This window comes from Urocampus carinirostris, chromosome 18 (assembly GCF_059441175.1).
Source record: "Urocampus carinirostris isolate Australia breed hairy pipefish chromosome 18, RoL_Ucar_1.0, whole genome shotgun sequence".
NCBI lineage: Eukaryota > Metazoa > Chordata > Actinopteri > Syngnathiformes > Syngnathidae > Urocampus > Urocampus carinirostris.
In genome coordinates, this window is record NC_142366.1 from 6,931,386 (window position 1) to 6,944,312 (window position 12,927).

Genomic DNA, 12,927 nt, shown 5'->3' on the forward strand with positions numbered 1-12,927 from the left:
CCACCATGGAGGACAAGTGAGCAGCCACCAGCTCCCTACCACCACCAGCAGTAAACCACCATCAGGCGACTACCTTTTTCTTTGAAGGGGCTAACGTAGGGATCAGTCTTAAAAACTATAAAGCCAGCGTAACTCACTAATTACTTTCCCAGGCCGTCATCAAATACATTGAATGTCTGCGAAACTGGCTTCCTTACATCAAGAACAATCCAGAAAATCCAACCATGTACAATATTTACTCCAGAATACACAATAACGCCGACAGATAAAAAAGAAAAATCTGCCTAAACGCACGTGTGATATCTTGGACGTAGCTTCTTGAAATGTGTCCGTTTTGCTCTAAAACTCCCCTTTAAAAATAAACAGACCCGCAAAATTATTCCAAATATGGTAGTTAGCCTGTGACCTTTCAATTGATACCTTTCTTGTCCAATAACAGGTTTTTTCATGGTCCACAGCAAGCATAAGCCTATACGAGCCTGTTTGATAAAAGGGAGATCACCTCTCGTAGGTCCGAATATCTTCAGCCAGTAGTAACTGATTTGAATGATGATTAACATTGATTAGCCAATGAAATTTCCAACATAAATTTGTAAAAAAAAAAATAAGATGTGTATTTAAATCAGAGTCGAAATCAAATCTGCACAACGCGATTCATGACTCATTTTTTACGCACCATTGTTACGTGCAAGAGTGCACAATCATTGATTTGACTTCTGAAAAAGATGTAAAACATTTACAATTCTTTCACAATGTCTACAGAATTGGCCAGACTAAAATACAGATGTTTGTGGCAAAAGCGTCTTCGTCTTACTCTTCAAAAGGAAAACCAAAATCAAATGGTGGAATTCAAGGCAAATTGCACAGAAATATTAAGGAATTAAAGTTTAAATTGTAAGAAAAACACCCCAAAACTGATCAATTGCAATGCATTTCTATGGACGTGGGAACGCAGAATGTCCGATTCTATGGGTTTTCTTTCAGACTGTGATTAACTGATTGTGTTTGAGGGCAGGGCTTAGCCTTAAGTCAATTGGCGTACGCTTGGGGCTGATCATCCTGTGGCTGGCCACCCCTGGAGAGGACGTCTAGTGTTTTGGCCGAAACGACCAGTGACCCAGGGTCACACTACCGATGATGCGTCCACAATTACAACTCAACCATCCACCTTTCCACACACACTCTTAAGTACGTGTATGTGCCAGCACAAGGAAACAACAGCCTCTGTTCTTTAAATTGTTAATAAAGTAATACTATAATTAATAACTAGTGATGGGGGCACATCAATATCAGCCTTTTTAAGGTATTGGTACTCAAAATGGTAGCCAAAGTATGTCATATTTTAATTTAAAGATTATTTCCTGCAGAGTAGTTCAAATTATTGGTTTCTGGCATTGGTAATGATAACGACTCGAGAGTTAAGTATTATTGTGGAGCTAAAAGAACGTGTTATCAAACATTTCTAATGATAATAATAAAATGAAGCTAACATTTATTTGACTTAATACATTCACTGTTAGCTGAATTTAAATTCATTTTTGAGGTTTTTGACCGTCTTTGGCAGTGAGTTATTAATATTAATGATCATTTTCGACAGATTCCAGCCCATCTGTGAATATTTCTATCCCTTTAAATGCCAAGGTTCTCCGAGGAGATGATTATCGAACCAGTTACGGCAAATTAGCATAATGAAGCCACTCGGCCTTCTGGCCACAAGCTCATTGTTAGCTTCTTAATAATCTGTCGGATTGTCGGAACGGTAAACCGAGTGAGTGGGGGGGAGGGGGCGTGTCTTTATCAATCTAAAAATATCCGCCTTTGCTCCCCCGAGCACGTTGCAAATCAAAGCGTCTGTGATGCTAATTTAGTCACCTCTAATGGTCAATTAGCTAGCAGCTAGCAAACATGGCGTATAACAATCTCGGCTTGCTAATTAGGGCCGGTGTGTGTGTGGCGGAGCAAAGGTGGACGTGCGAAGGTTGTTAAACGAAACGTCGACTTTCATGCCGTCCTACCTCGCAGCGCTTTTGTTTCATAATGGTGCAGGAATGCTTTGATAGTCGATACTCTCGCTGTTGTCGTCCGCCGGGAATCGCTGCGGGAATCTTTGGTGCGCGGAGCAGCTCTTTGTCAAGAAGAATAGAGGGAACGGAATCAAAATTCTGAAAGAAATATTGGAGGTTATACCTTCTTGGCAACAAGGGACTTAGTTCAAAGCTTTTGAGGTGCTAACTGGGGGTCTTTCGCTGCCAATACTGACGGAAAGGGGGACAGAAGTGGCTGAGGGTCTTTTTCGCCAGCAAAACAGGGGACAGCAGTTGCTGATGATCCTTCACTGTCAAAACTGAGGACAGAAACGGCCAAAACTGTGGACAGAACCGGATGAAAAGAAAAACCAGACACAGTAGTGGCTGAGGGTCCTTTGCTGGCAAAACCAGGGAAAGACGTGGGTGAAGGTCCTTCGCCGTAAAATCTGGGTACAGAATCGGGAAAAAGAACCGGCTGTCGAAAAAGGACAGACGTGGGCCACGGATCCTTCTTTGCCAAAATCCGGAATAGATTAACCAAATTGGGGACTAGGGACTGAAGCATCCGACACCAGGGACAGAAGCAGCCAAGGGTCTTTTGCTGCCAGAACTGGGGACATGTGCGGCTGAAACCGGGGACAGAAGCGACCGACGGACCTTTGCCGCCGTAACAGGGGTTGTGGGTTGTTGAGGAACCTTTGCCACCAAAAACAGGAACAGAAGCAACCGAGTGATCTTCAACACTGCAACAAAGGAAATGGGGGGGCCTTCACTGCCAGAAGACGGAACAGAAGAAAAGACGTGTGCCTTTCCCTCGAACCTGGCGAACGAAACGGCAAAAACCGGGGCCAGAAGCGTCCATGGGTCCTTCAGCACCGAAACTGGGGACGGGAGCAGCCGGAAAAAGATAAATGTTTAACAGAGTCCTTCATTGCCAAAACCAAAGACAGAATTTGCCAAAATACGGGACTGGAGTGGCCAAGGTTCCTTTATTGCCAAATTTAGGGACATATGTCACTAACCAGGGGTTGATCCAATATGTGGAGAAGCAGGAACTGGTGAGGAAAGTGGGCTCTGTTGTGGGCACAGAGCTGGACAGCCTGACAACTGTAGCTGAGAGACGGGTACTGAAAAAGCTGTGGTCAATCATGGACAGTCCACAGACAGACTGAGGGGATCATTTCTTCCTCATGCCATGAGGCTCTTTAACTCCACCCCGGGGAGTAAAAGCTCACATTTAACCCCACCCCTACATTTGCATATTACCCTATTTTTATTACAGAGTGTATTTTATGTAACACTATTTAAATGCTCTGTATCAACACGTTACATTGGGTATTTATGTATTCTATTTATTTTACTTTATTATTATTTTATTTTCAACACAAGGATACTGCTCTAAGTGTGAATTTCCCTACGGGGATGAATAAAGTATCTATCTATCCATCTGTCTGTCTGTCTGTCTATCTATCTATCTATCTATCTATCTATCTAGATGTGTTCAAAACATTATATCTAGTGGCAAAATCCAGATACAGGTCTTCTTAACAACTAACAAAATATTCAAACAAGAAACAACCCCTGCTGTAGTGTACAGGAAATATAAACAGCTGAAAATAATGAAGTGATTAAACACATTTGGGTGCTCTCCAGCCACTCCCCCCAGGCTGGTGCTCTCAATGGGTGATATGGTGTGCCAGATCCTGAGAGCTTATCGCCAATCTTGTCATCTGCAGATAATGAACTGCTGTACCGAGACCGTGATGGCAATGTGATCCGCTTGGACGTGGACAGCGGCGGCAAAACTATCCTGGTGCACCACAAGAAGTTTGTAAGTCCTGATTCTCCTCAGCAAGATTTTCGCTAATTTTTCTAAAGGGTCAATTAATCAGAAGATGATGTGTCTATCACGCGTGATCAATACTCGTCTTGCCGTTGGCTCATAAACATCTCGGAGGTGCCGAGATGAATGCGATCTTGGCAGAGTGCTGCGGACAGTTAAAGACTTGACTGAAAGGAAATGGAACGCAGCGAGCTTGTTTAATGATTCGTTTTATCCCGCGGCAGGAAATGTACAAAGCTAGCAAATACGACGTGTCTCCGGACATGAAGCATGTCCTGCTGGCCTACAATGTGGCGCCGGTGAGTACTACGCTCCTTCCTTTGTACAGAAGTACTACAGTAAACCCTTGGGATGTGACATTATCTGTATTTGTTCTAAAGTGGGGTTGCTAAGTGAAATCGCTATATAGTGGGGAATATGAACCTATGCTAATTAGCTAAATCGCCTCCCACCCCAAGATAAAAACATCGAAATACCAAAATAGTAGAAATTAAGTACTATTCATAGGACAAATAACAATGAATAAATATGAATGCAAAGGAAAGATGGTATTTTATTGATCGTCAGAAGGACTGACTTGAACTGGTCCAGTGGAGTAGCAGGTGGATGACGAGGTAGAAGAGACAGCAGATTCAAATTAAAACTCTTTTCCAAATTTACACGTCCCGATCTCTAGTGGCTACAACCATATTCATTTGGGTTTTACCTCTGGTGTGATATGACAATACCTGGTTATGTGGAGTAGTGGGTGGATGGAAGGGGTGGAGGAGACAACGGATTAAAAGTATTTATAAAATTTACACTTGCAAAGATTGTCATGCCCCTAGAAAACTTGCCTCCTTATTCTTAATACAGTTGGTCCATACTGTTGATTGTTACGGCCATGCAACTTAATGAGTGTAGCTTTTCGTATACCCTCTTTGTAATTTTTGCGTGCTTCGTATCCATGGTTATCATGTTTTTACCTCTCACTTTAGCATCACTGCAAGCATTAGACACATGATAAATGAATACAGTAAGAAATACAGTATTAGTATCACAAAAGGTTGTCACAAAACTCTGAAGGAAGAGAGAAAAAGGCATTGAGGGAGGGAGTTTAGCTAATAGTATATCGGCATTTTTATGATTCAGTGACAAAAAAATATCAGACCAACGTTTGATATGATGTGGACCAATAGCAGACAAGCATCTTACAGACATAACTTATCAAAGGTTTGGGGTACTCCCAACAATTTGCTGTAAATACAAGCCAAAAAAAAAATCATCTTATTCCACATAGTAAAGTGAAAACGTCACAAGGCGGAGTCGCTGTATTTCGAGGGTCTACTGTAGAAAATTCTACTGGAGGTCCAATTTAATACATTAGTCCTCCAGTATTTTTTCCCCTATATTAAAGGTCTTCAAAACTAAAATAAGTTCCTGCAGTCCAATAAACTAAACTGGACACCAACCGAGGTTTAGGTCAAATGATCTGACCTTAAATGAAGCACCAGAAGATTTCCTCAGTTTTTGCTTTGGTTGGGATCTCCAGTTGTAAAAATATCTTCACGTACTGGGGACTTCATTTGAGTCCAGAAATTCCTGGTTCTTGATTTGGCTCTGGTTTTTCCTACCAGGTATACCAGTACTCCTACACGGCCTTTTACATCATCTGCAGCCTGGAGACGCCGTAAGTCGATGCGGTACTTAGCTCAAACTTATCAATCGATTGATAATCGATATCCGATTTATCGGTTTCCAGGGAGACCTGGAACTTGAACCCCCCTGAGGTGCGCAACGCTCAGCTGCAGTATGCCGGATGGGGTCCGCAGGGGCAGCAACTGGTAAGGCTCTCAGATTAAGTCCTTAGTGCCCTACAGGGTTCATACGGGTGTTCGAAATCCTTAAATGCTTGAATTTAAATGTTGTGTTCTCAAGGTCAGGAAAATGCTTGAATTTTGGGTGAAATACTTGAAACCATCATGTTTCTTAGCAGTCTGACTCCATAGACTGTTCAATAAATAAAGAAAAATCAAAACCATGCCGACATACCTGCTTTGATGGCTTGACATTATGGTGCTGTCAGGTGAAGCGTCACCGCCACCTACTGGTTACACCCAAGAGGACAGCTCTATTTCGAAAATCGGCTTGTTTAGCTCGGCTCACTGAAAATTTCCTGCTCTTTTGGCCGCCAAATAGCTCCTCAGAATTTTTTTTATCAATATAAATACAATATAATGCTCTAAAATATTTAGTTATCAGTTATTTCATATGTTTTGGAGGGGATTCTTGAAAAACACACAAAATATAAATTAAAATGTTCACAGATCTACAAAAAAAGTGTTTTCAAATATTATCTAACACCTATAGAGCCCTTTCTGTGTTTGTACAAAACTATGAAGTTGCAAAGCTGCACGCACGTTGTTGAGCAGAATGGCAGAATTCATATCAGTTTATGGCAGCCCATTGACACAAAAAGATTGTAGATCATTGAAAAGAACAGCTCAAAATAGCCCTAAGTATGTGCTAGCAGCAAGATAGCCACCATTTTTCTTAGTCATCAAAATCAACAGAAATACGTTCTTTTGATTGGTACTGGATTTGTTCCCATGATGATACTGGAAAGACTTTAAAATTTTCCTTAAAATTACTTGAAAAAGGTGAACAAACCCTGACATTCACTTTGAAATGAACCCTCAGCTATTATGGCTCTTGTCTGTTTACCTGAGAGAAAAGTGGTAATGAATAGGATATCTACGGTTATGTATTTCTTTAGTTAAATTGTAGTTAGTTACCTTTTTTTTTTTTTTTGGTCCTAGCTAAACTGTTTCTGAAGCGATATCTTGAACTTTATTAGTTTGGCATGGGAATTGATGAGATCCTGCAGTGCCACCACATTCATTATCCGTTATCTAGTGAGTGGTTTAATTAGCACGCCAGCTAGATTGAGTTAGCCTGAAGCTTGTCAGGAAGGTTCTGATTGGACAGAAAATTGGATTATCTGGAGAATAATGAAGCAAAATCGAAACCTCAACCAGATTTCAAACGCTTACTGATTAAGTTTATCAACAACCCAAACTCCCAACGATGACTTGATACTCTAGTACTGATTTCAAACCCTTACTGAATGAATTTAGCACCAACACTGACTTCCAACAATGATTTAATATCCCATTCCTAAATTTCAAACTCCTAAACCCGTAATTTTTTACCGACACTAACTTGCACCGGTGACTATATACCCTGATCCTGCTTTGGAACCCTGATTAGGAAACCGTATACGAATGTTCAAACCTCATTTCAAAGCTACCTTTTATTGTAAACTTTGACTCTCATTTGAAACCCTACTTCAAAAGTTTCCATCTTTTCCTAGTCCATTTATTTCAAATACGAATGAGTTTGTCCTTGCTGAGAACAGAAAATATTACAAATAAAAGTGTGTTCATTTTCCCCGAAAGGGAGTCAGGTTTTCGCTCTGTGGTGTGACCTAGAAAACAAGCCCAGCCGTACCACAGATAGCGCTTTGTGGTGATTCTTAAAGCGTAGAACACTCTAAAATAAATTAAAGCGTAGCTCTGCATTTTAAAATGGGGTTTTCAGCTAGGGTTAGGCTTATGAATTACGGTTTCAAACCTGAGTTATGTTTCAACGTTTGGGCCTATAACAAAACAATTTTTTTGTTTTTTCAGGGTTATAAAAAACATCTTTTAGAGTTTCAAGTTAGGCTCTTTTAAGTTTGAAATTATGGTTTAAAGAAAACGAATGTGTTTAAAATAAGCAATTGAAGCCTGATTTAGGTTTTTTTTTCAATTGTGTTTTTTAACTGCAAATTGGGTTTCAAGGGTTCAAAACAAAGATCTACAGTACACTTAGCTTTAAGTCAGGGTTGTGGATTCAAATTATTATCTTCAACTAGTTTTGCAGTGTCAAGCCTTTAGTCAGTGTTAGTGTATCAAAAGATTGTAAGGGTTAGAAGACGACATTAGAGTTCCCAGACAGGTTTTGTTTTTAAAATCTGAAATAAGGCTCTCAAATGCCATAGAAAACAGTTCCTTTAAAGTCCTATTCTACTCTTGAAACCCTACCCTTGAATGATTGCACTGACTTCTGGTTGGTGTGGTCTTCAGATCTTCATCTTTGAGAACAATATCTACTACCGCTCCACGGTGGAGAGCCGCTCCATCCGATTGGTCTCTTCTGGCAAGGAGGGTGTGGTCTTCAACGGCCTCAGCGATTGGCTGTATGAAGGTGAGTTCTTTTTTGCAGACAAAAGCCCTCATACTCGACCAATTTTTGTATTCTTTTCCTAATAAAGAGATTTTTAACAAAATCGATAACTATTAAATAAATTTCAGTAATTTATGAATACTTTTTAAATAATTTGTATGTTCTAAAAAGTAAAGCGAACGTTCTAAGTAGAGTAGGAAGAATAATACTTTAAATGTTGATTGTTATTATTTGTCTGAATTTTACAATGATTATATTAATATATTTTTAGGTAAATGTGTCAATGAGAATAAGCCAAGGTAAATTTTGAAGTTTCACAGCCCTCAAATACTTTTGTATTCTTAATTTTTATTTGTTTTATTTATTATTTGTTTTTATTTATTTAATTCTATTTTATATTTATAATTGTTATTTATATACTTATTTTTTAATTATTTTTATATATACCATGTTATTTTGTTTTTCAATTTGGGTATTATACTTTTTATAATTTTTATGTTTATATTTATTTCTTTTGTTGTAATTATTTTATTTACATTTGTATGTTATTATATCTAATTATTTATTTGCATCTTAAAAAAAACTTTTATATCTCTTGACTTGACTTGACAATTTTACATCTTACTATATTTCAAAACCTTTAACAAGTTGAAGTTTTTTCATTATTTTTGTATGTTTTGTGTATATTTCAACTTTTTTTTTACATTTTGCTATTCTATTTAATTTTATTAAATGTATTATATATTTCTTATAATTAGATTTATTTTGAATATTGTGATATTATGTTATTTATTCATTTTGATATTTAAATTTGTTATTTTATATTCATTTTTATTTGTATAAACATCCCTATTTAGTTATTGTCATTTTATTTTTCTATTTGGAGATTTCTATTTTTATTTATTTTTTATATTTTAAATGCATTGTCCGCACAGTAGCTTGAAATCATTGTATAGTGCTTGAATTATGGCTGAAATGCTTGTAAATTCTTGAAATGATTGCAGTATTGGGCAAGTAACGAGTAAAACTTTTTTTAGTAACATGGCCAAAAATAGTGGCTCTGATGAACAAATCATATTTAGAGTAGATTAGTTCTTTTCCCCCAGCGACCCTACCTTAGTGTTGGTGGGATCAATAATAATTATGATAACGACAATAATCAGTGATTATTTTCATTAACACTATAATAATCCATTATTTTTCCTTGAATGGTCCTGGAAATGTTATAATGTTGGCAAATGATAAATGGTCTGCAAATATACAGCATATTTCAAGTCAGTGCAGACCTCCTAAAGCGCTTTACAATGGGCTTCAAACTTACCCATTCACACACAAACTCACACACTGATAGCACTGACAGCCGTGCAAGGCGCCTACCTACTTATTGGCCTTTTGGGGGCATTAGGGGTTCAGTGTCTTCCCCAAGGACACTTCAACATTTAACTCAGAGGAGCCAAGAATCGAACGTGCAACCTGTCGATCTGTCATTATATTTTGTTGTGTTTTGTTTATTTTATATATTTCAAAATCTTATTTAAAATTTTAAATGATTTATAAATTTTGAACCCCCCCATATTTATTATTTACTGTATTCATTTTTTTATTTTGCTCAGAGGAAATTTTCCACTCCCACATCGCACACTGGTGGTCTCCAGACGGTGCCCGTTTGGCATATGCTACCATCAACGATAGCCTTGTACCCAAAATGGAGCTGCCCGCCTTCACCGGAATACCCTACCCATTGGGCAAGGAGTACCACTACCCCAAAGCTGGCCAGGAGAACCCACTCCTCACCTTATTTGTGGTCAACCTCAACGGGCCCCTGCACACCATCCAGATGCGGCCCCCCGAAGACCCCCGATTCAGGTGAGCCCGCTCCTCTCACTCATTTTGTTCCCCACCTTTAATTTAATCAAGCAAAATGGCATTGCTTGGCATTGGCATTGGCTTGGAATTACCAGTGTAGGCATTGCTGGGCATTCTACTTGAGTGAGGTTGTGAGGACGGTGGTCTGTTGAAAAAGAGCAAAAGAGCAATTTTTAATTTTGTCTGACTTGTCAGGGAGTATTATGTTACATCGGTGAAATGGGCCACCAGTACCAAACTGTCTGTCAACTGGCTCAACCGAGCACAGAACATCTCCGTCATGGCGCTCTGCCAGGCTACAACTGGCGTCTGTACCAAGGTACCAATATATATTTTTTTCTTCTTTTCTTTGGTCTGATGCATATTGTTATAGGGACTTGTATTCATTACTTGTTCATTTTTCATGTTGCTTGGTGAAGAAGAATTACTTTTCATCTTGGAAAATGTGAGAGAGTGAGAGAAAGTTAGGGAGAGAGAGAGAGAAAGAGAGAAAGATGGATAGAGAGAGAGAGAGGGGGGGGGAGAGAGGTACAGAGAGAGAGAGAGGGGAGCAGGTAGAGAAAGAGAATAAAAAAGGCAAAGAGAGAGAGAGAGAGAGAGAGAGAGAGAGAGGGGTACAGAGAGAGAGAGAGGGGAGCAGGGAGAGAAAGAGAATAAAAAAGGCAAAGAGAGAGAGAGAGAGAGAGAGAGAGAGAGGTACAGATAGAGAGAGAGGGGAGCAGGGAGAGAAAGAGAATAAAAAAGGCAAAGAGAGAGAGAGAGAGAGAGAGTGAGAGAGAGAGAGAGAGAGAGAGAGAGAGAGAGAGAGAGAGAGAGAGAGAGAGAGAGAGAGAGAGAGAGAGAGATGTTGAGAGGCAAAAAGAGTTAGGAGAAGAGGGGAGTGGAGGGGTAAGAGAGTAGCGGAATGAATAACTGCAAAGAAAAGGAGAAAGAGAGAGAGGGGGGGTCAGTGAAAAGAAGGTGAAAAATGAAAGGTAGAGAATGATAGAGAAAAGGGAGAGAGAGAGATAGAAAGTTTGAGAGAGAAAAACAAAATGGGGTAGAATGGAGTGGAGGAGAAAAATAGTAGGACAACAAATATTGGTGGAAAAAAACAGAGTAAGGTAGAGAGAGGGGAGAAAGAAATTCTGAGAGGGGGGTGAAAGAGAGAGAGGAGAGATGAGTGGAGGGGAAAGAGAGTAGGGAAATAACAGTAGCTAATAAAAGAGAGGTATAGAGAGAGGAGAGGTAGAGAAATTGGTGGATTGAATTATAAAGAAGGAGGGAAAATGAGGGAGAAAGCTAGAGAAAGATGGAGGGTGAGAGAAAGGAGAAAGAGGTGAGGGGGAAAGAGGAGGGTGTTAGAGAAAGGTAGATTGATTTGAGGAGGAGAGATAAAGAAAGGTATAAAAGAGAGACAGAGAAGAGGAGGGGAACGAGACAGAGGGACACAGAAACGGAAAAGTAGAGAAGAGGGAGGAAGAAAGAGAAAAATAGAGCAAGATAAAGGTAAAGAGAGAAAGGGGATATAAATAGGTTGAGAAAGAAAGAGTTAGAGGGAAGGAAAGGAAAATGTAAAGAAAAAGCTACCCAGAGAGAGAGAGGTAGAGAAGAGAGAGAGGACAAGAGATAAAAGTAGAGAGAAAGGTAGAGGGAGGAGTGGCGAGAAAGCAGTGCAGGAGAGAGAGAATGGGGATAGAGAAGGAGGAAGGGAGAGAAAGAAACAGAAGGGGGAGAGAGAGATGTAAAAAAGAACAAAATAAATAATGTGTATTGAAAGAACATTTTTTAATCTTTGGTTTGATTATTACAATCCAAGTACAAAATGCTCAAAATTGAACATTTAAGCTCAGTGCTGCCAGGGCTTGTTATGGCCTAAAACAGTACTGCAACTTCAGAGAAAAAACGTTTCCTCTTATTTTTGTCCACAGAAACACGAAGACGAAAGTGAGAGTTGGCTCTCCCGGCAGGTGAGAACGTCGGGAGGTGAGCGTGTGACCTTTCCCGTCTGAATTTTCCCTTTTTTTTACCACCTGCTCTCGTATTTTGCAGGACGACAAGCCGCTCTTTTCCAAGGATGGCCTCAAGTTGTTCTTCACCAGGGCCATCCCGCAAGGAGGACGCGGGAAGTTCTTCCATATTTCCATGTCCGTCTCGCAGGTAGGTTCGTTTCACGTCCGCATTTTTATATACGAGTACAGTAGACCCCGGTAGACGTCATTATTCCCTTCCGAGGTGGGCATTGCAAAGTGAAATTGCTGTATAGTAGGGGAGAGAAAATACAAAAAAATGAAGACAAAAGCTTGGTTTCTATGATTATATTGTTTTTTCTTCTCCCTTTACCATCACTGCAAGCCTAATGACCCTTAGCAAATTAATACAGTAAAGAAAATACAGTATTGTATCACCGTTTCAGTTCTTAACTGAATGAACCCTCTGCCTTTATTGGGAAGACATTGTGGGAAGGAGTTCAGCCAATAGCCTGTCAGTTCATGATGCTGTGTCACCAACCAATAGAAAACCTGCTTATTATATGACATTTACCAATAGCAGACAGGCATCTTAGAAAAGTAACTTGTCAACACTGCACATTTTGAATTGTATTTTGAATTTTATTTTAATTCGACAAATTTTTAATCTTAATTTTTTCAAAATAATTTGTTGATGATTTGGTATAGTGAGGAAAATGATTCAAAAAGGACGCGAAAAAACCCATCTTATTGCGCACGTTGAAGTGAAAATATTGTAAGGTGAAATTGATGTATCCTGGGGGGGTCTACTGTATTTCATTTTATTCTCTTTTTGTTTTTATATTTGAAGGCAAACACCAGCACGGACACATTGCAGTCCATCACATCCGGAGACTGGGACGTCACAGAGGTTTTGGCCTACGATGAGGAAAGTCAGCTCATGTGAGTCTAAATGTGCAAAAATTGTTCACAAATATAATAAGAAATAAAATAATAAGTAAAACAACCAACAACAACAAGTTTTGTTTATTAATTT

At 39.3% G+C, this 12,927-nt stretch overlaps 1 protein-coding gene across 3 annotated transcripts in view; it reads left to right on the plus strand.

Annotated features, from left to right (window-relative positions):
- Nucleotides 1-12,927, plus strand: part of LOC148348246 (A-type potassium channel modulatory protein DPP6-like) — a 173,700-nt gene that overhangs the window by 140,485 nt on the left and 20,288 nt on the right. For all 3 annotated transcript variants that reach the window (XM_088322763.1, XM_088322765.1, XM_088322764.1), the window contains exons 4-13: nt 3,764-3,858; nt 4,095-4,169; nt 5,487-5,539; nt 5,612-5,693; nt 7,977-8,097; nt 9,690-9,942; nt 10,138-10,261; nt 11,853-11,891; nt 11,974-12,081; nt 12,742-12,833. In XM_088322763.1, the coding sequence (XP_088178889.1) occupies nt 3,764-3,858; nt 4,095-4,169; nt 5,487-5,539; nt 5,612-5,693; nt 7,977-8,097; nt 9,690-9,942; nt 10,138-10,261; nt 11,853-11,891; nt 11,974-12,081; nt 12,742-12,833 (1,042 nt within the window). The remainder of the gene's footprint in view (nt 1-3,763; nt 3,859-4,094; nt 4,170-5,486; nt 5,540-5,611; nt 5,694-7,976; nt 8,098-9,689; nt 9,943-10,137; nt 10,262-11,852; nt 11,892-11,973; nt 12,082-12,741; nt 12,834-12,927) is intronic.